The sequence below is a fragment of the Poecilia mexicana genome, unplaced genomic scaffold (assembly GCF_051168715.1).
Source record: "Poecilia mexicana isolate PSO_F unplaced genomic scaffold, ASM5116871v1 scaffold_19, whole genome shotgun sequence".
NCBI classification, from domain to species: domain Eukaryota; kingdom Metazoa; phylum Chordata; class Actinopteri; order Cyprinodontiformes; family Poeciliidae; genus Poecilia; species Poecilia mexicana.
In genome coordinates this window covers 22,711,364-22,734,551 of record NW_028263388.1, presented here as the reverse complement: position 1 = coordinate 22,734,551, position 23,188 = coordinate 22,711,364, and the positions used below count along the sequence as shown (strand labels likewise).

General features: G+C 36.2%; 1 protein-coding gene across 1 annotated transcript in view; it reads right to left on the bottom strand.

Annotated features, from left to right (window-relative positions):
* LOC148153741 (uncharacterized) overlaps nucleotides 1–20,465 on the bottom strand; it is a 40,120-nt gene extending 19,655 nt beyond the window's left edge. The window contains exons 1-3 of the mRNA XM_088001075.1: nucleotides 20,415–20,465; nucleotides 19,809–19,936; nucleotides 18,109–18,236 (exon numbers count right to left, since the gene is read on the bottom strand). Of these exons, the coding sequence (XP_087857201.1) occupies nucleotides 18,109–18,236; nucleotides 19,809–19,936; nucleotides 20,415–20,465 (307 nt within the window). The remainder of the gene's footprint in view (nucleotides 1–18,108; nucleotides 18,237–19,808; nucleotides 19,937–20,414) is intronic.
* Between the last annotated feature and the right edge of the window lie 2,723 nt (nucleotides 20,466–23,188).

Genomic DNA, 23,188 nt, shown 5'->3' with positions numbered 1-23,188 from the left:
GGTGCTGCTGTGGTTGTAGTTGGAGCCGCTGTGGTTGTGGTTGGAGCAGCTGTGGTTGTGGTTGGAGCTGTAGTGGTGGTAGTTGGTGCTGCTGTGGTTGTAGTTGGAGCCGCTGTGGTTGTAGTTGGAGCTGCAGTGGTGGTAATTGGAGCTGCTGTGGTTGTGGTTGGAGCTGCAGTGGTGGTAGTTGGTGCTGCTGTGGTTGTAGTTGGTGCTGCTGTGGTTGTAGTTGGAGCCGCTGTGGTTGTAGTTGGAGCCTCTGTGGTTGTGGTTGGAGCTGCTGTGGTTGTTGTTGGAGCTGCTGTGGTTGTAGTTTGAGCCGTTGTCGTCGTTGTTGGAGCTGCTGTGGTTGTAGTTGGAGCCGCTGTGGTTGTAGTTTGAGCTGCAGTGGTGGTGGTTGGAGCCGTTGTGGTTGGAGCAGCTGTGGTTGTGGTTGGAGCAGCTGTGGTTGTGGTTGGAGCAGCTGTGGTTGTTGTTGGAGCTGCTGTGGTTGTTGTTGGAGCTGCTGTTGTTGTGGTTGGTGCTTCAGTTGTTGTAGTTGGAGCCGCAGTGGTTGTGGTTGTAGCCGCTGTGGTTGTTGTTGCAGCTGCAGTGGTTGTAGTTGGAGCCGCAGTGGTTGTTGTTGGAACCGCTGTCGTTGTTGTTGGAGCCGCTGTGGTTGTAGTTGGAGCTGCAGTGGTGGTAGTTGGAGCCGCTGTTGTTGTGGTTGTGGTTGGAGCTGCTGTCGTTGTTGTTGGTGCTGCTGTGGTTGTAGTTGGAGACGCTGTGGTTGTAGTTGGAGACTCTGTGGTTGTGGTTGGAGCCGCTGTGGTTGTTGTTGGAGCCGCTGTGGTTGTAGTTGGAGCTGCAGTGGTGGTAGTTGGAGCCGCTGTGGTTGTTGTTGGAGCAGCTGTGGTTGTTGTTTGAGCTGCTGTGGTTGTGGTTGGAGCTGCTGTGGTTATAGTTGGTGCTACTGTAGTCGTGCTTTGAGCTCCTGTAGATTGTTGAACATAATTTAACTTTTGCAATCATATAAAGCTCTTCATTTGAAATTGTGCCTATAACAACTCTCAAATTATTAAAGGGTGCTTTCAGCTCGATTTACCTCAACGTGGCTGCTGCAGCATAAGCTTGCTATTAATTAGTAATGCAAGATGCTAACTATGTTTTGCCTTTAGTTGCTTACAATGACATATTTTGGTTCAAGCAAGAAATGTTTGAAAATTAAACTATAATTATTAATTGCAGTGAACTCTTGCTGTACTTTGAACCATGTTAAAATTTAACATTTATATTAATGTTTCTTTATAATCATTAAATGCAATAGGTTCTTCTTAGTCCCATATTCTGAATATTTCACAAACAGGAAATATATGTTGTGCTGCCTGGAATGTTAGCCCCAATAAACAAAAATTAAATTGGGCCACCTCTGCAATGTTAAGCTAAATATTTTTTGTGTCAATATTACTCATCAGAAATGTTACATAAAATTAAAGGCTTGCAATTCCCTTACTTTCTTTGGTCCAATATTGAAAGTATCACAATATCTGTGCATGCATATATGTTTATTATTTTTAGTTTTACCTTACTGTAAGGTCTCTCCCCACCAATAATATGTAATGTCATTTTGTTAATTTCACTTAGGAGAAAAGGAGACAGGTCATGAGGGAAAGTGGCAGCAGGTATCTGTAACTTAAAAGCAAGTTAAGGTAGGATACTCGCTGTTCGAACTGTCCAGCCTCCAGTCCAGTTTCTATTATCATTTTATTAAGATGCTTTGATTTTTTTGGTCAGTGTTGAGAAAAATGATTATTTTTAGTGTTTAATACAGTTTAATCTTTTTGAACAATTTTTTAAACTTTGAACAGGTTTCTGTTAGTGATTTAAAATTAAACTATGGCTGGGTAAGTATTCAAAAGTACCAAGGAAAATGGGGTGATCTGTAGAGCTTCTCCTTGGACCCCTGTGGTCGTAACACATAGGACAGGAGGTCATAGATTAACATATGCAGGAAAGTAGAGGCCAGTATCATTTAAATTACCTTGGGAAACAGGAACTGTACCGAGTTCACGGGAGATCAGAATCGTTCTGTGAACATCTGGGTTGTGTGAAGATTTTGAACCACTAACATTTAATTTACAAGATATTTTTCTTAGTTATAGATAGCATTCTCTGATGGAAATTGTATTATTTAGTTTTAGAATTAATTTAGACGATGATGAATGGATTTGAAAATTGTATTATTTCTGACTGTTAGAATTAAATGAAAATGTTTTGTTTAGTATTAGAAAATTACTCAGGATTTATGCTAAATGGGGTTTTGGAAAATGATTGTGTTAACTTGTATACTTAGGATTGAATATTATGTTTCATAGGTTAGAAAAAGGAATTGTACCTCATTTTGTTCTGTTGATTTTATGTGTTATTTTTGGTTTAAGGCAGGACTCAATCTTTTGGGATGCTGAGTGCAGAAGAGCAAAACTGAGTTTGTTAACATAAACTTTCCTTAAATTAATTACAAAATTTAAGTTTGTTCCTGAGAATTTATGTAGGGAGAGATAGCGGGAGAGACTCCGGATTTCACACATATCTGTGAAATCCTTTTCTCTGTATATCCTTTATCTAGATGGTTTTAAAACCGCAGGAGTTCAGGATGAGGCTCTCCTCTTCGTTTGTTAAACAAAAGAGCAAATGGCCTTTGTTCACAGCAGCAAATTAGGGGAAGTTCTAAGTTTTCTGAGTGTCCAAGGTAGCTTCCAGTTGGTCAAGCGGAGGTACGCCTTAATTGAATATATTAAAAAGGAAAGACACACCTACATTATAAAAGTTCGTGCACAGGAGTAATAATTCAGATAGCTGCCACTATTTTGCCTTTTTTGCACCAGCTCTCTCCAAAGACGCGTCTTTGCCTTTTCTTTCTCTATCTTTTTGTCTCAGGTAATGAATGCATATCTTTGTTGTTCTGCAGTTTTGTTGTTAATTCATACGTTGTTTTCTATTGGATTAAATTCTGTAATTCTGTGACGTCAACACGCATTGTTGTTTTCCTTGTGGCTACACGTGGCTCGCCGAGAGGACCTGGGATCCAGAGGAAGAGAGAGAGCCAAACTTTTTCCAAAGTTAACCAATTTAGAATATATTTCTTCCTTAACATCAGTAATAAATACATTGTTTTTGTTGGGTAGTTGTAATCAGAGCGAAAAGAAAGGAATGATGCTAACTACCTTGTCACCGAACACGGTGTTGCTCACCTTTTTCCACTGGAACAGGTAGGAGTTTAGGCTGGTATGGGGGTTTAAGTATAAGTAGTCATATAAATAATTATAAAAGTATCAATAAATTGAATTAAAAATAATTTTTAGATATTTTCCAACTCCGTTGAAATTTGTCCCTAGTTTTTGTCAACACCGTCAGACATGAAAAGAATGTAAAAAAAATCAGGCATTATTGGGGGGCATCAGAACTTCTGAGGACCCCATGACGTCGTCTTTTCTCTTCCTTTGCTCAGAGGGCTAGTTAGCTCTGGTTAGCATATGTTATTCTTTAGTTTTTTCTTGTTTTATTCCTAAGTTGCTTGTTACAACCATGATGTGTCAACTCCATAACTGACAATTTTCAAAACTTTGATGAAATTTTGTGAAATAAAAGCTTAATTTTGGTATAATGTAAGGATTTCATGGACCTGATGAGCTACAATATGGCCTCCTTCAGAATAACATCATATAAATTGAGGTAGTTTGGCATTTCATCAACTCCGTCAGATGTCAACTCCATCAGTTTTTGTGACTCTTTCAGTGAAATTGTTGTCAAATCTCACTTAAATGTGCAATTAATTCATTTTAATGTATTTTACATAAATTGCATTACTTCACATGTATCAAGTTTTTCATTTTACTCACTAGTTTGTCACCACCTTCAGTTCTGTGTCAACTCCGTCAGATGGACTTTTTGTTGTTTATTTTAAATAATATTTCTTTTGTTTCTTGAGAAGCATTTGTCTGTAAAATGAGTAGAAATATCACTAATAGGGTATTTTAAAAATCATTTTATATTTATTTTTGTCAGATGGTGATGACAAAGTTCTGGGTCAGGTCGATTAAAAATATAATTTTTTAAAAAAATGTTGCAACTGGGAGCCTGTACCTTAGCATCTTTACATTTCCAAAACATTATTTGTCATATTTGCATACATAAAGTTGAGAAATAATTAAAAAAAAATGGGGAAATTAAAACCCATTTTGTCCCTATTCTCAAGAATCACTTAAATAATACAAATTGTAGAGTAGTGAAATAGGTCCTCCAGTAGCATAATGGGACATGAAAGAGGCAGAACCAGGAAGAACTGGAATGTGATAAAGAGAAAGTTAACTAGGCTGTGATAAACCCACAGTTAAGTTTTTTTTTTTTATCAGAGAGTATGAATCACTTTATACATAAGACCATGTAGGTTTGATTTTTTCTTCTTTTAATAAGAAATACCTTCATTTAGATTTTCTGTTTGCTTGTGTTGTATTCAACAAATATTAAAATTGGTTTGATGTTCTGATGTAGCATGTAGGATCCAAAAAAATAGAAAATCAAGAATGCGGCAAACAGTTGTTCACACCACTATCATACCTTATTTTGATATTATGGATTTTTTTTGTGTGTTTTGCAAAATTGGGGTGCACAGTGGCGCAGTTGGTAGAACCGTTGCCTTGCAGCAACCTGGGTTCGATTCCCGGTCCAGGATCTTTCTGCATGGTTTTGTGCATGTTCTCCCTGTGCATGCGTGGGTTCTCTCCGGGTACTCCGGCTTCCTCCCACAGTCCAAAAACATGACTGTTAGGTTAATTGGTCTCTCTAAATTCTCCCTAGGTGTGAGTGTGTGCGTGCATGGTTGTTTGTCCTGTCCTGCGTTGCCCTGTGACAGACTGGCGACCTGTCCAGGGTGTACCCCGCCTCTCGCCTAAAATGTTCGCTGGAGATGGCACCGGCACCAATCCCAACCCCACTAGGAACAAGGGTGTTAGAAGATGGATGGATGGTATTTTTTGCATGCTTTGCAAATTTATTAAAAATAGAGAACCACAGTGTTCATAGCATTTGCTTAACACTTTGTTGATAAAGCTTAGAATTGATTTGTTTCCACTGGTAATCCTTTAGTAGTTTCTACAGTGCAAATCGCTTGATTTGTGTGTGCCTTTCTTGAGACACAAATTTGGGGAAGGATGCTGAAAATGTGATTTGAAATCAAATCAAATTTTATTTGTATAGCACATTTCAGTAGCAAGGCATTTTAAAACGACAACACAAAAACAGACTCATGCAACATTGAATAAACAATGAAAAACATTAATTTTCCTGCCGAGTCGAAGTTCAGCCCTTCGAATCAGCAGAAAAAAAAAGAAAATAAAACAGCTGGGGGTGGGGAGGACTCCAACCCGCACCCTTTTCAACAACAGGGGGGACTTGCCATTTGCCATTAAGGTCCCAATGAGCACTACCTAAAGACAGGTGTGTTAAGCTTGAGGCATTAAAATAAAAAAGAATTGAGGCATGAATTTCTGCCATAGGTGGATCCACAAAGTATGAACGAGGGGTGCACCAATTACAGATTTTTAGCCAATCTCCGATTACCAATCTTTAAAAAACTTAACCAGTCAATTAAGTGTTTGACCAATACTAATTTTGTTTGTCTGAAATGTTGCTAAATATAGTAAGAAAGCCAATGACTTGGCAACAGTGGGGCGATTGTTATTAACCGCAAACATGTGGACATGACCTGGTGTCCGGAAGAGGACAGTGGTTTATTTTTAGACCTTCGTTGAGGTAAATAAGATCGGTGGATAGTTTCAGCTTCACATGTAAGCATCGGCTGATCACTGATCTCCGAAAATTAAGAAAATCAGCTGGCCAATAAGTCGGTGCATCCCTAGTATTAACCAAAGGTTGTGAATTATTTTATTTTTATGTAAATGTGATTTCTTGGTTTTCTATTTTTTTTAATAAATTTGCAAAAACAGCCATAAATTTTTTTCCAAGTTGTCATAATAGGATATTCCATCCATCCATTTTCTTTACACCTTTGTCCCTAGTGGGGTCGGGAGGGTTGCTGATGCCCATCTCCAGCTAACGTTACGGGCGAGAGGCGGGGTTCACCCTGGACAGATTGCCAGTCTGTTGCAGGGCATAATAGGATATTGATCTCTAGAATGTTAAGGAAATCAATTAATTTAAATAAAGCTGGAATAAAGAAAAGTGACAAGCAGTGAATATTTTTTGCATTGTGCTGTTCATTTTGTGAACAATCGTATTGATTTTTAATTTCTGGCAGCCTGAGGCACTCGTTTTTTTCATGGTTGTCTTTTTGATGACAGTTATGAAATCTAAGAAAGTAAATAAATATTTTACAATAGATATAACCCACCTGTTAAAATCTCCTTTCACCTTCCTACCTTACACCTTTACAGGCTGCAGCTGTTTCTGCTTTAATAAAAACATTCTTTTTTTTAACCTGACTTAGATAAAAACAAATCTAATTTGTACACAAATAATGTGTTCATTCACAACATGTTCTAAACAAGGTAATTCACAGATAATGGATAAAAACATTGCAGCTTACCAAAAGTGGTTACAGATATCCAAAAGATCAAAATCACAGTCAATGTCTGAGCCATTGTAAAAAAAACATGAAGGAAAAAATCCCATAAATAAACAGAATAAAGTACAAATCAAGTGTTAATGACACCTGAGTGCCTGGAAGCGTAACATAAGAAATGAAGTGAAGCCATCCTCGTGAGTAAATTTTAATCAGTAACCACTCCCCACTCCACAGGGAGTGTTGTTTAGCTCTAGAGGCTTGATCTGAAATACTTAGTAAAGAGCGCAAACTTTCTAATGGGAAACATCAACAAATAAAGCAATGCACGTGCAATTATTGGGCGTTTTGCTGGCAGTCTACAAAGAATGCATGCATAATTGATTACTGCTGCAAATCCTATTTAAATTAGGATTTTGGCTGTCATCATGAAGAGTGTCAGAGAGCAGAGTGGCCATGAAAATAATTTGAAGTTGAAAATCATGAAGTTATTAAAAACAATAACAATACATTTCATTTGAATAATTATCTCAAAGTTACAACATAAAAATAAAAACATTTAATAAAAATTGTTAATATTAATATTTATTAATATTCATTAATATAATAAAAATAAAAACCTAGCTAAATAACGCTTTAGAAAGTCAAATGTGTCTCCAAATTAACGTTTTTTAAATAGGTAATACAATTGTAGGAACTAGTAAGGGCAGGATAAAATAGAAATATTCTTCATGGTCCCACAGCGGGAAAATTCAGCCGCAGCAGTAAAAAACATCTATTACATCTGGAGATGAAGGTACGATGAACAATTTTATATAAAGTCAAGAAAATGATGGACAATGCTGAGCATTCTTCCCTTAGTGAGACTGATAAAGATAAACATTGTCTTCAGTCGGAGGCTTCTTCATATTGACTGTAGTACTGGAAAGAAATCCTTCCTGCCCACAGCCATTACGATCTGCAACAACAACTCTTTTAAAGTTTATTTAATATGTTTCACTACATTTAATTTCCAACAACAAAGTTTTTTTGAATTTGAATTGAACTGAACTGAATTTTAAAAACTGAATTAAAAATAACCTGCAGTAGTGTAAAGGCAAAATTTCAACATAATTTACTGAAGTTCAGTCAAAACCATAGTATACTTTGGTCCAAAGGAATGAGCAACTGAATAAGATTATTAAAAAAAATTACAAGATGTCCACGAGGGCTTGTACATTAACAGACGTTTTACAACAAGGGACAATAAAAAAACAGAGATATGCAAGTAACAGCAGAAATATTATTTGAAAGGAGCAGAACTGTGCAAATAAGAGTGCAAATACCAGCAGGGTATTATTGACTTTTCTAGGAGGGGTGATGATAATCCAAGGCTCTCTAACTTATAGCTTACCTAAAGAGTCCTAGTTTTAAAAATATGGCATCAAAATGACAGTTAACAGTAACCCCCCCTCCAAAAAAACATGGATCTTTTGATTCTGACTTCAAGCACTTAAAATTTATCCTTTCGAAAATGTAAAATGATCTCTAGTTTATTGTTTGTGTAGTTTTATTAGACCCCCAGCCACCTGACAACATAAACCTGATCTGTTACTTGTTAACCCCAACAACATTGATTGAATGCTGAGGATGACTTGGTGAGCGTAAAAGTGAGCATCAAAAGGAAAGGAGAAAGAAATCAGACTGAAGTAACTTTGAATGTGGCACGGCACCAGACAAACTGATCTGGATATTTTTGAAACTTAAGATCAACTGGGATCTTCACTCATTCTTTTGAAAATGTAAAATGAAAACGGAAAATGATCTCTAGCCTATTGTATTGCAAACTCAGGTCTACTCAACACCTCAGGTTCGTTTGTACAATCTGAGGATCATTTTAATGTGACGGCCAACATGAGTGTTGCTCCTCTAAGGCATGTCAGAGTGTTGGGGCCATTGGGTGAGAGGCGGGGTACAACCTGGACAGGTAACCAGTCAATCGCAGGGCAAAACAGTGACAAAAAGGACAAACAAGCACACAAATTCACTCCAAAGGACAACTGAGATTAATTAACTTAACTGTTACGTTATTGGGCTATGTCAGGAAGCATACAGGTGAAGAATGTGCAAACTCCACGCAGAAAGGTTGGGACTCAAACCCAGGACTGTCTTGCTGAAAGACAGCAGTGTTATCAACAGATCCAGTGCGTGGCTTGTTGCTGACCACATCAATCCCTTCATGTCACAAAGCTCATATCTCCTCAACATGAGAAAGATTACACTGTATGCGATAAGTGATAACCTCCAGACTCATCCAGCAGAGCACATTTGGGAGGTTGTGAAACAGGAGAATCGCGACATGGAAATGCAGCCAAAAAATCTGCAGCTACCGTGCAATTCTATAATGTCAGAGTGGGAAAAAAAAAATCTCGGAGGATGTTTCATTACAGTTGGTTTCGGTTTTAATAATGCTTATTTATAAGTTATAAACCTATTTGTTTATTTATTCTTGCCTATATTTTGTGGTTTTAGGTTTCTCACTTATCCTTCATTTCCTTACCTTTGCCCTTTACTAAGCAGTAAATTTCTCTAAATTATTTTTTAAAAACTGAAATGAAGTATTTCTTAAACCCATCAATGTACTAAATAAATGTGTCAAATACCCTTGTGTAGAATAAATAACTTTGTGGAATGACTAAAGCTTGCCAATGAAATATTTATTTTTTATTAAATGTCTAATAAGTTGCAAGGAGTTCGGAAAATGTTGCGCAACCAAATTGAAAGTGATAGTATGCCAACACGGATAGTTAAGGATAGGTCTGCTTTGATTTCTCACGCATATCTATATCTCAGATAGAGAAAGATGTTAATAATAACCCAGAGGAACAAAGATTGCATTGTTTGCCAGTTCTTTAATGCTTTTGTACTTCTCCATTTCTGAAGCTTGGTTCATTTACTCAAGTATGAATACACTGAAAAAAGTCTGCACACACCTGTTCAAATACCAGGTTTTCATGACGTAAAAAGATAACAGCAAGACAAATAGTCCCTCAACTCTTTTCACATTTAATGTGACCTCTAACCCGAGCAACGCATTTGAAAAACAGAAATAGCTCAGGGAAGTGAAGTAAAAATAAACAACTGAGATAATGTGTGCACACACTTTAAAAACTGGAGATGTGGCTGTGTTCAGATTTAACCAATTGCATTCAAACTCATGTTAAATTGGAGTCAGCACAGGCTTGTCACCAATTAAGATGCTTCTGATCAATCCAAAATAAAGTTATGCTGTTCTAGTAGGTTTTTCCTGATGTTTTTGTAGCCACATCTTCCAGCACAAGCCATGGTTCGCAAAGAGCTTCTAAAGCATCAGAGGAATCTCATTATTCCTCGGTCAGGTGAAAGCATTTCCAAGGAATTAAGCATACTATGGAACACAGTGGAGACTGTCATCAAGTGGAGACGGCCCAAAGCACACATCTAAATCAACAAATGAATGGTTTCACCGGAAAACACTGAGGTTTTGGAATAGCCCAGCCAAAGTCCGGACCTGAATCCCATTGAACATCGTCATCATCCCATTGACGAGGTCTGTGCACAGGCGGTGCCCTCATAATCTGTCAGATTTTAAGTGGTTTTACAAAGAAGAGTGGGGAAATTCTGCCACACCAAAATTTGTCACGCTCATAGGCTTCTGACTAAAAGGACTGAGTCCCATAATTAAAACCAAAGGTGGTGCCACAAAGTATTGGCTTAAGGGTGTGCATATTTATTTAAGATTTTTAGTTGCGTTTTACAGGCTATAGGTCATATTGAAGGTGGAAAGAGTTGTGAAATTATTTGTTTGCTGCATCATGAAAAGCTGGTATGTGAACAGGGGTGTGTGGACTTCTTATATCCACTTTAGATTCAAAAATCGTCACCAAATAGTTTATGATTTATTTCTAATAAGTCTCAATAGCATTTTTTGATCCACCTATGATCACATTCCGTTTCCAGTGAAACACGGCGGGACAATGAACAATCTGACCTTTGATTTTAAGACTTCTTATGAAATCAGTTCATATACTAAAGTAAAATGGGCATGGATTTGGAAGGAGCCCAGCTAAATTACTAACTACTAAGAAAAGGTTGTATACAAAGTGAGAAATGAATCCTTTTATGGGGCCTGAACTGTAATCACACTGCTGCTGATTAACAGAAATAACTTATCTTGTCTTTATTGTTCTTTGCGCTGACACAATCAATTTCAAAGTCATCCTGAGTGTCAGTTAAAACACCCATGTGATGTTGCATCATCATCACAAAGTTCCTTGATGGTATACCACGCATCATACTTACCATAGGAAGAGCTACACTCTGAACAATGCTGCATGTCCGTTACAAACAGGTTTCAAAACAGTTTCTTGTTCTGTTGCTATTAGTTTATCTTCAGCTTCAGGTTTTAGTATTTTGTTCTTGGATAGCATTCTTGCTCTGCCATAATCTTTACCACTGCCTGTGTAGCTTCACACTCAGCTGATTCTTGTCTTTTCACATTTGGCATTTGGAATTTGAACAGAGGTGTGTAGATGTATTAGAGTGAATGGAATTAGCTTTTGAGCAATCTTAGGTTACAGGTGAAACTCTGTAAACCAAGGATACAAAAACAGTCAGTGAGGCCAAATCAACCAATCTTCTGTTCCTTGGACGAACATTCAGGGAGGCAGGCTATCAATCATATACAATATTAATTCAGAAATTTCACTCTGTATTTGAATAATGCTCATTTGTTCTTTGAGGATGTCGTCTAGATCCTGTCTTGTTGATGTTTTTTAGACTTAGTGCTCATAACAACTATTGAAGTATTCATCAATTTTTTCCTTGTTATATTATTTTCCCTCTTCTGTTAGATTGTGAACTCTTTCCAAGACAATTCAGACTGTACCGTTTGCTGTGATTGAATATCCGTATCAGCAACCACACACTGTCTTTGTTTCTGATTTTTCTGAAAAATATCTTCACGCAACTTTTCTCAAAGGGCAGTGTACCTTAAAATTATCCAAGGAAACCTTTCAGTAACATATCATGACATTCCAGAGGCCTATGTTCTGAGTCATCCCTTTAAAGTATAGAAAACATCCTATAGCAACATTCTTAGTTATGGCAATATGCAATAAAACCCCTTTTTATGAAATAGTCAAACAAATTTACTTTACCAATAAAACTAAAACCAGTTCTGAAGTAAAATCATAAACGAGTCACAATGTGTCAGTTCAACTTCATGCAATGTGAGGCAGTGATTTTTATCAAGCTGCAAAGTTCTTACTTCTCAGTTCTTGTGATGCATTTTATACCATAACCTTACTGACTGACTTCTTGGATGTTTTGGTAAAAACCAGCAATCAATAGTGATTGTGATGCTCCAGGAAATACACAACACCATGGTTCTTTCTTTACTGAAGGGTTTGTTCTTTAAATTCCACTATCAAACTGAAAAATGTATAATAATGTATCATATGTCACTAAAACATACATTTCTACAGATTGCAAATAAACAAATAAGCAAGATTAAAATCACAAAATGACATACCTCTTTAACTGTGCAAAGCTAAGAGGGAATTAATTCACTTCTTAAAAGGTCAAAAAAGAAGTTGCAACTTGAAAACCAGCCTCTTTTTGTACTTAGGCAGTTTTAATTAGCTCCTCAAGTGACCACTTGTAGATTAGCCTGCTGCAGCAAGATATGTCCCAGGGGAACAAACATGAAACCTTGTAGTTCCTGCTTACCTTATAGTTTACATTTACAAAGGTAACTGGTTGTAAATATCCAATTTTTTTTGCCATAGTAACATTTATTACTAGGGAACTAAGTAAGTGTCTCCTCTGGCTGCACAAGATCAATAAGTGAATGTAGTGATGCTTGAGTTTGTCTGTAAATTCCATTGGTAGCTCTATAGCAGCATTCAAACGTGCTGCAGTAACTGCGGTATTTAAGCACTTTTTAAAACTGTTTATTTTTAAGCATTATCCTGAAGGCAAATTTTCACAAGGCAATATTACTTAAGCCATTACTCTCCTGTTTTTGTCCATGTAAATTGCGTCCAACACAGCTTTCACGCAAAATGAAAAATCATTTTGCAAAAATACAAGATTTTTTTTGTATTTCATAGATCCACTAAAAATTTAGAAATAAGGCAATGTAGAGAAAATCCATGAAAAAATATATTTTTAATTCATTTAGCAAGATAAAATAATCTCATGTATTGAAATATATTTTTTCCAAGCATAAAAGGCTGTGAACAGCTTCCAAGGAACCAGCATATTTTGTCATTTTCTGAGGAAGCCCTTTCTGGGAAATAAAAATAAAGTTAAATAAAGGTTTTGTTAATGAAGAACAGGGCTTTAGATATTCTGTCATTAGTGTAGAATAATCTACTCCATGTTTGAAGAGTCGGAAGTATTGTAGTTTCTGAGTTGGAGCAGTTCCAGCGTCTCAGAGTTCTTTATTCAGCCTTCACCAATGAAAAATTTTTTTACAAGTCAAATAAATGTTTCACTTTCACAACAGAGTTTCCCCTGGTTGGAGCGCTATAGGGCATTCACCAGCAGCCCACCCTCAACTCAACACAACCCATCATCATCCCTGCCTCTTGTCCAATGTCTCCTCCCCGACTTTGCTCTATTTGCTCTATTGTGACAATAAAGAGGAAGCAATAGTGAGCACAGCTTCTACACAAAAATGAAAGCAGACTGGAATGTTAGCATTAAATGTTGTGGCCCTACAACATTTAATGCTAATGATATGTAAATGTACATGTCATTTACCCCAAATGCACCCATTTTATTAAATTCACTATAATTTTCTTATTGTAGCGTTTTACCTCCTGAGTAATGTTTAACACAGCTGTTCAGGAACTGCATGGCTCATTAGCTGCCATGTTTTATTGTCGTTTGAAAGATGGCGAGATAACATTCAGCATGATACCTATAGTAAAATCAGGAGCAGCTACCCGAGGAAACCAGTTTTACTTCACGTGAAACGAAACTTTGCAGTGATCATTTACTCAGACCTTAAGCTCTGAGTAAATGATCACAAATTCAAACTAAATTTAGACAAAATATAAAGTTGTGTATTTTAAAGAATAAAATAAAAATAAAAAATACCAGAAATAAATATTCTTAACACATTCAGGCAGAAGAAACATTTTCAATTAAGTTTTTTCAACTTTAAATTAATTCTTACATGAAATAGTGTGTATATGTTACAGAGTAATGTACTCTCAATGGCAGTTTGGTTACTGCAAGAAAATAACATCAGAATTTATTTTATTTGGAGTGTTTACAGATGTTCAATACTAAGATAATATTTAAGCTTTATTTTAGCCTCAAATATGGATTATTTAACTTTATGCTGTAACTATAGATATTCAGGCAATGTCAGTGAGTATTTTCAGTCCAAGAAAAAGAAAAGGCATTGTGATGGTTCAGATTCAGTGGGAAGCTGTGATAAAGATAAAGAAGACAAACTGAATGGAGTGGGCCAGAGTATGATAGCAGTAGCGATTAATTTTTTACTGGTAGCTCTGGCACGGAAAGAGGATTGCAAATTATTACATAAAAGGAAAAGAATAGAGAGGACATATGCTTTTGTATTATATTTCTTCTCAACAGTTGGAGGAAACTAGCATTTGAGCACCAGTTTATTACTACAACACAAAGATTTACTGCACACCTAATGAGCTCTCCACTCCACTCGAAACCTTCCCTGCTCTCTCTAGTCACATCTGCGACTGAGCTTTTTCTGTGACTAATAGTGTACTATCTTTCATCCTGTGGAGTCGAGAACTGGATAAGAGCATATCTGTTTAGCTGTCTTTATCTGCTGAATGAAGATACTAAAACAGTTTCTATTGTCATAAACTCTTTGCACTGCATCAACATAGAAAATACTCCCGGACCAGTGTCTGTCTGTGTGTTTTCAGTTTTTACACATGTATGTTCTGTCTTCTCAAACCCCCAGTCAGTCATGGCAGATTGTTGCTAACATTGAGCTATGTTCAGGTTTTGCAAGACTTTTTTTTTTCTTTTAAACTGGAGTTTGTTCCTCTCCGTTGTCACTACATGAAGGATCGATATAAAGTCAAAGACACGAGTAAATATCTTCTGACAATTATTTGACTCGATCACATAGGTTTCCTTTAATAAAAAACTTTTTACCAATTTTGTTGTAAATATTTGTTGTAAATTTCTGCTCTATAAAAATATGAACTCAACTGATCTACAATTGATTCTTTACTCAAATTCATTTATTGTGTGGCACTTTTTTTTACTTTGCAATGCAGAAAATAACATTTAACTACTTCATTATTTAGAATGTTTAAAAATATTTACATGACACATACACAATTTTTTTTTTACCCCAAAAAGGCAACTGGGATACAAACATTAAATACAAAAATAAAGGCCCTATTTGGAAAAAATAATTAAATAATTGTCATTTTCACCTAGGATCCACACCGGGGTCCAGATATTATCTTTACCCCCGTCTTCCACCAGAATGAGTCTGGCCCCCCGGCACCGCATAGCAGGACATTACCGGTCTGGATCACTACAAGAAAAGTTACAAAAAACAGAAATACAAAAAGCAGCAGTCTCAATTCAAACCTCAGACTGATCCCCTGCCTAAAGGAACCTCAGACTGAAGAACTTTCAGCCTCCAAGTCGCATAAATTAGCTCTTTTAAACACCAGATCTCTCTGTGCTAAAGCTCTATTAATTAATGATTTCATCACCGAGCATAATATTGATTTTTGATTTCTGACAGAAACATGGCTGAATGACAATAATGAAGCAATCGTACTAATTGAATCAGCGCCTCCTATGTACAATTTTTTAAGTGAGAATAGAAAACACAAAAAAGGAGGAGGCGTGGCTTCAATATTTAAGAATACCATAAACTGTAGTAAAATCTCTTTGGGTAATTTTATGTCTTTTGAGTATCTTGGAATTGAGGTAAAAGGCCACAAAAGAACTTTGACACCAACTTTATACAAAACCCCAACATATGAGGAAAATTTCTTTACGGACTTGAATGAGCTTCTGTCTCTCATATGCATTGATTACGATTGTTTGATAATTGTCTGTGATTTCAACATTCATGTCGACAACCCCCTAGACCGAAGGGCAAAAAAGCTGTTTAATATATTAGAGAGTTTTGGTCTAACACAACGTGTCAAACAAGCAACACACACTCAAGGTCACACACTGGACCTGGTTATCAGTAAGGGTGTGAATATTTCCAATGTCTCTGTAACTGATGTCACCCTGTCGGATCACTTTGCTGTTATCTTTGACAGTTCTTTATCCGTTAACCCACTTGGACAAACAGCTACTATCACAAAACGTACTTTCACAGAAAACACAGCAGAAACATTTAATCAAATCTACTCTTCTTCCTCACCCTTAATCTATAATGGCGTAGATAAGTTGGTAGATGATTTTCAGTGCAAACTTTCAGATATTGATTACATTGCCCCCATTAAAGTGAAAGTTGTGACAGGTAGGAAGAAATCTCCATGGAGAAATGCACAAACAGTTCAATCTGCAAGACAACACTGCCGTAGGGCTTAACGGAAATGGCGTAAAACTCAACTGCGTGTTTATTGTGACATCTACAAAGAAAGATAACGTAACTATCACACAACACTAAAACATGCAAGAGAGGCTTTCTTTGCAGATGTCATAAACAAAAATCTTAACAATGTTCGAGCTTTATTTGCTATTGTTGACAGGCTCACAAACCCCCCTATGACGTCACCACCTGAACTTCAATCTAATGCCACATGCAATAAGTTTTCCAGTTTCTTTTCAGAGAAAATTCAAAAGATCAGAGGATCAATCTGCACGTCCACTCCGAAGCCAGTATCAATGCTGTGCCCAAACAAAACAAATGCAGGAAAAATGACCCAATTTCAACTACTTCATTATAAAACCCTAGAAGAAATTATAAGTCAATTAAGCTCCAGTTCCTGCTGTCTGGATGTCCTACCCACACATTTCTTTAAGAAAGTCCTGCCTGTTGTTGCTAATGATTTGATCCAAATAGTAAACTCATCGCTGTCTTCAGATGTTTTCCCCCAGGCTTTGAAAACAGCTGTTATCAAACCTCTGATAAAAAAGAACTATCTAGACAAATCACTGCTGCAGAATTACAGGCCGATCTCCAGCCTCCCATTCATCAGCAAAGGTATTGAAAAAGCAGTTTTTAAACAATTAAATAACTTCCTAATATTAATGAATTGGAACAAACTTCCAGAAAACTGTAAAACAGCTGAAACACTGGGTGCCTTTAAATCTCAACTTAAAACCTACGTTTAGAGTTGCTTATGGCTAAATTAGGGTTAGAGTGTGGGTTTTGATGTCTTCGATGTTTTTAATGTTTTTATCTTTACTTTTTATCTATTTATTAATCTCTAATCTCTTTTTTTGGTGGTTTATAGTCCTTGTCAAATGGCGTTTTGACTAAAAATCTGGATCTTTTTTTTTTCCAAAATCTCTTTCTCTTTCTTACTGTTTATGCAATGTCACATGCTGTAAAGCACTTTGAAATGCCTTGCTGCTGAAATGTGCTATACAAATAAAATTTGATTGATTGATTGATTGATAGGAACTGGTATGTAATTTTCATGTATTTGTATGCGTCTGTCCATTTAAGGGAAAAAATTCTCATTAGCCGTCTTAATTGTAGGATTTCAACATTTCACTCACTTTTGCCATCTTTTAAGATGATATAGAAGCTGATAAACACCATCTAATAATTTATCTTTTTATTATTATTAAAAAAAAGAGATTTGTTTGTTTTTTGGAGGGTAGGGGGGTTTAATATATTCGGCAGCACTTGGTGTCTTTGCTTCTGATTGCATCTGTATGCTACTATGATCATAGCATTTTTAGTGAACTGCCAATGATACCTGTTTTTTTTTTTTTTTTTTGTTCAAACTAAGAGTACTGAATGCAGAATAACTTGGTTCTTGTTGTGCAACACATTGTGAACATCTTTAGTGAATCCATAAATGAAGAAATGAAAAAATATTGGACAATATTTCCTCATCTGAGATTTTGCTCAGTGGGAATAAACATCAATTAAATTAAGTGTCTTTGTTCAGTTAGCATACAGAACCATGAGGCTTGGTGACTTATAATGTAGGAAGTATAAAACAACCTTCCTGATTTTTGACAATGAAAGCCACACTGGTTTATGACAGTTTATAACAGGCGAGAATAGAAGTTAAGTAATAGAAGCAAAAGCAGTAAAGGAATGCGATACAACAATATCTACACATCCCAGATGAGATGTTCCTGTTTAGTTCTGGGTTGGTCTCGCTTCTGAGCTGAGCGTAAAGGTTCTGGGCATGAAGGTTTCTGCTGGATCAGACCTGCTTGCAGGGGTTGTTCCTGGGTCGATTCTTGGAAGAAAACGTGTCATCTTGGTTGTCACCGAATCGCTGCAGCAAAGAAAAAGAAATAATTTGTGAGCGAATAAAGCAAATGTTTTTTCTTCACAGTGTCATACGTAGATGTGTACCCACCGAGTTCCTCCCTGATGGAATCAAGCTTTGTCTGCTGTTGCTTGGAGTTGTCTCCAGGTTGGTCCTGCTGGCGAGTTTGGCCCGTGGGATTCGTGGGATCCCAGAGTTTGCCAGGTTGTTTGTTGGTTCTAAGATCCAGGTGGAAAAACCGTTGCTGCTATAGGATTATAGGATGGTGGAGACCTGACAGTCGGAGGGATTTGGTACGGTTTCCCGATGTCTTTTTCTTTGGTTTGAATCTTTTCATCTTGAATCTGAAAAGAAAGAGTAACAAAGAGTAGTGCAACAGTGTCTGCCTTGCTCTAGTGTCTTTAAAAACCCGACCAACTTTAAAATGACCACTCACAGTTAACACAGCTTATAGTTTAATACAAAGGTTAGAATGCAGCTTTAGAAAAAAACAAAAAACAAGACAAAGGTGATTGTTAAAAAGCACCAAGGTAATAGATGAACAGGATTAAAACTTACTTTTTCACTATCACTAGCAACGTGATCAATACTGCGACCAGCAGGCATCCAAAGATAGACGAAATGATAATAATGGTCAACAACCAGGCTAAAAAAAAGACATGAGAAGGTGTCAGTGAGTCTCAGCCTTTTTAGGACCTTGCTTCAACAGTTATACATAACATTTTGTAAAGCAATACTGGCTTTTGAGGAATAAACAATCCATTTTGATCAAGCAACTCATTTTTGCAGATCATCAACTAGGTTTTGCAGTTTCTAATGAGTTTCTGATGAGAAAGGCACTGGCTGTTTTGCAAATGTTCATGGTAATTTTGGAAATGTACCATAGCAACTGAGAAGAACTGTAAAAACAAATATTCACAAAGCCTGCATGACATTAAGTTACATATTATTTTATATTACCAGACTCAAACTGTGGTTCAATGTAAATCATTTTCAAAGCAGGACAGGTGTTATGGGCTGAACTTTCGGTCATTTCTCATGTCCTTGTTGCATTTGTATAGCTTTCATGTTTTTCATGTGTTCAAAGCAGGTTAGTGTGAATAACTGATGGAGATTTTTTTTTGTCTACAACAGTAAAATATTTATTTTCAGCTCTGAGCTACCAAATGGTGGTCAAGGCTGCTGTGATTGCTGCCAAAGAGTGCAAAGAATAAGAGGACCACAGAGACACAGAGTATGAACTACGTCCAACCATCATCTGGCTCTTTCTTTTCTCTTGATGCAAAACATCTATCAACATGCACACAATTTTATGATTTCTCATAAGCTTAATATTTTGGTGCCCTACCCACTTTGCATGATCCGCATTGGCAAAGCTACTCCAAAAACACAAAATAAAAACTGAACTTACTGCTTTAATTCAGTCTGTTTACTGAATGCAGAACATAAATACCAAAAGTCCTTAAGAAGAAACTGAGAAAAATTACTATATTACCATAATGCATAATTCTCAACATTTATTCAAGAGAAACAACATATTTCCTTGTTAGTTCAGATTCAGTCACTCACCCTTTCGACAGCCTTGAGGACCATAAACCTCATCAGCCAGACACAAGCACGTTCTTCACAGGTGCTTCCACTGAGACATGGGCTTGAAGCACACACACCTTGATAAATAAGACAAGGACCACAAACACACCATGTAAGATTTTCATCAGTTAAGTTAGTTTATTTTCTGCTATTTTAATAAAGCTACGTTAAGCTTTGACTACATTAAGTAGCTAAGATACCTGGAGCTCCTGTTGTTGTCATTGGACCTGCTGTTGTGGTTAGAGCTGCTGTAGTTGTTGTAGCAGCTGTTGTGGTTGTTGTTAAAGGAGCTCTGGATGTGGTTGGAGTTTCTGTGGTTGTTGTCATCCTAAAGGTATAGACCGCAGCTGTTTCTGCTTTCATGGAAAAGCAAACACTTTTTGTTTCTGCTTTAATGGAAAAGCAAACATTTTTCAACCTCATATGTATAAATAAATCAGTGCATAAATGTGTTCCTTCACAATAACTTTTAAATAAAGTAATCTAAAGATAATATATATAGAAAGCAACAGTGCAAACGGCAATCCAAAGGATGAAAATCACGATGAATATTTTAGCAAGTGTAGAAAGAAACCTGAAGGTTATATCTATAAAAAGCCTGAAAACTGTAAGAACTGTGTGGATAACACCTGAGAGCCTGAAACCATAGGATGAGTGTGAAATCATTCCTGTTGTGGTAGTTTTAATCAGTAACTACTCCTCATAGGGTGTTTTTGGGAAATAAGTTGCAAATCTTATAAGATTCCTATTATGTAGTGTTAAATTTCTTATAAAAAAAATAAAAATTGCACATGCATGGATTTTACCTGTGCTACGAGGCTGTCATCGTGGAGGGAGTTGGTGAGGAGAGCGGCCATAAGAAAGGTGAAGTTGAAAACTATGGAGTTAAAATAAAATTACTGCATTAAAAAAAAAAACGTATGTCACGGTGTTGCAAAATAGCAGTAAAAACTTTAAGCTACAACAATTCTAGACAGATTAACTTAATCACACATAACTGAGCAGTGCCATAAAGCGATGATGGGATGGAATCATCCAGTAACTCCGCAGCTCAATATTGGTATTGCCGAATGGTTGCAACGGGACATTAAAGGATTTCTCAAATATGCATGAAAGAATCAAAGCAATACTCCATGTATGTTTTTGATGAGAGAATAACATTACAACTTGATGTAAAGCTCGAAAAAAAATGTCCTCAATTAGCTTGATGGATTCACTAGCATAAATATAAATACCTTCCCAAATCACTGAATACTTTATTATAATTTATTTGTAATAAGTCTCTGTCTCTGAAGGTTTTTTTTTATGGCCCACTTACAGCATTTATCATCACAAACATTTTGGAAAATCAGATTATGTACAATCTGATCTTTGATATAAAGATATCCTTTATCAAATCACTGTAAAAAGATAAACTCAAATAAAATTTGAGTGAAGTCAGCCTCAACTCAGCTAAATTACTGACTGCTGAGATTGAGGATGCACGCTAAAAGAGAAGTGAAGGTTTTTATGGTTCCTAAAGCGTAGCTATACTGCCAGCCGCTCGTTAAACAAAATCACCTTTATAAAACTTGGATCCGATTTGCACTTTTCATTGCTTGTTCCTTTTCAATGCCATCTTGGGTGTGGATGGAAAAAGGATGTTATGTCACCATCACAAAATGACTCAAATTCGTCCACGTATCACACTAAATTGTCAAGATATTTTCTAAACATTTTTCCTGCTTTTGTAAGTCATATTGTTCGTACAAACGATAGGTTGGGTCACGACTAGATAAATATATGTTTGTAAATCTAATTAGAACAGTTTCTAAATGTTAAAAACAATAATTAATGACAAGCATCAAAAGACTCTAATTTAGGTCCAGCACACTAAACTGATCCATGGATCCATTTGGTGGAATCATTAGAAGATAGTCTTAATTATCACAGCTCTACCTTTCTGAGTGTCCTAAAATGACACAAAATGTAACAACATTATTTCATAATGCAGCAGAAACTATAGCAAAATGCCTTTAATTTTGATCAACCTGGGAAGGTTCACTGCTGCCCTGTTTTCACCATTTGGCATTCAGTGGCTCCCACTGTGCTTTGCTGGAGTCCCAAAGCTTCAAAAATGACTTTGTAACCCTTTCCACACTGAGAGATCTCAGTTACTTTGTTTCTCATTTGTTTGGAAATTTATTTGAATCTCACCATGATGTCAAGCTTTTGTAGATCTTTTAGTGTACATCACCTCCTCAACAGGTCTTACTTAAGTGATGTCTTGATTGAGAACAGGTGTTGCACCAATCATGACTATGTACATCTGGAGGCAGTGAACTCAGGTGTGATGAACCACAGTGAAATTATGTTTTAACAAGCAATCACACAGGGTGATGTGGGTCTGATTTTTTTTTTTACATTGATAATAAACACTTGAATTTAAACACTGCATTTCATTTTTACTTGTGTTGTCTCTGACTGATATTTAAATAGGCTTGATGATCTGAAACAAGGAAATGTGACTAACATGCAAAAACTTCTAAATGATTATTTAATATGAACAAATAAACAAATATTCAATGTACATGAGTTCCAGCACAAAATGGGGTTGAGTAATAAAAAGGTGGATATGTTGGCCAGAGAAGCAGTCAAAGAAACTGAAATTGAACTTAAGGGTCCAATATTACATTCATATATTTTATTGAGTAGAGTAGAACAGAAATGAAAGTAATTAATAAAGATAAAAAGAATATAAAATGGCAGGAGAGACTGAGTACCGAGGAAGGCATTTATACAACATACAGAGGGAGGACATTGCAAGAAGGATCAATATGATGAGGAGGATGTAATAATTCATTGTGAAAAGCATAGGGTAAGTTGAGAAAAATTGAAACAAAACATTAGGAAATATGATGTGGAGACATCAAAAGTGAAAAAGATATTAATTCAACATGACAAGATAAATAAAATAGTTATTAAATTTTTAAAGGAAACAGCATTATACATATAGGAATTTAAGTTAGGTTAATAAAAGAAAAATACTCTGGCCCACACTTCAGCACAGTAGAAGGGAAAGCCATTATCAAGAGTAAAGAAATAGAAATATGGCAACAAAAATGAAATGAAGACAAGAAAGGAAGTTTATATAAAATAAAAAAGTCAGTATTAATTAAAAATATTACTGAGAGATACAGAAGAGAAGAAATAATAATGATCAGATTAATAGTAGGTCATACCTATTTAAATGACATGTTATGTATATTAGGAACAAAAAATAATGATAAATGTGAAGGATGTGGAGAGAAAGAACATGTAGAATATGTATTGATGAACTGTAAAAGATTTGAACCTGAAAGGAAGAAATTGAGAAGAATGGTTGGAAGGACAGGACAAGAATGGAACCTTAAAGGAATATTCGAAAATGAAGGAAACATAATGGATATTTACAGATTAAGGAAAGCACTATTTATTTATCTTCAGAATACAAAATTAAAAAATAGAATTTAATAGACGTAAAGTAAATGTGCTACTCACTCGTGTACAGTAGGTGGCGGTATGCACCATAAAGTTGCTTGCGATCCGCCATAATAGAAAA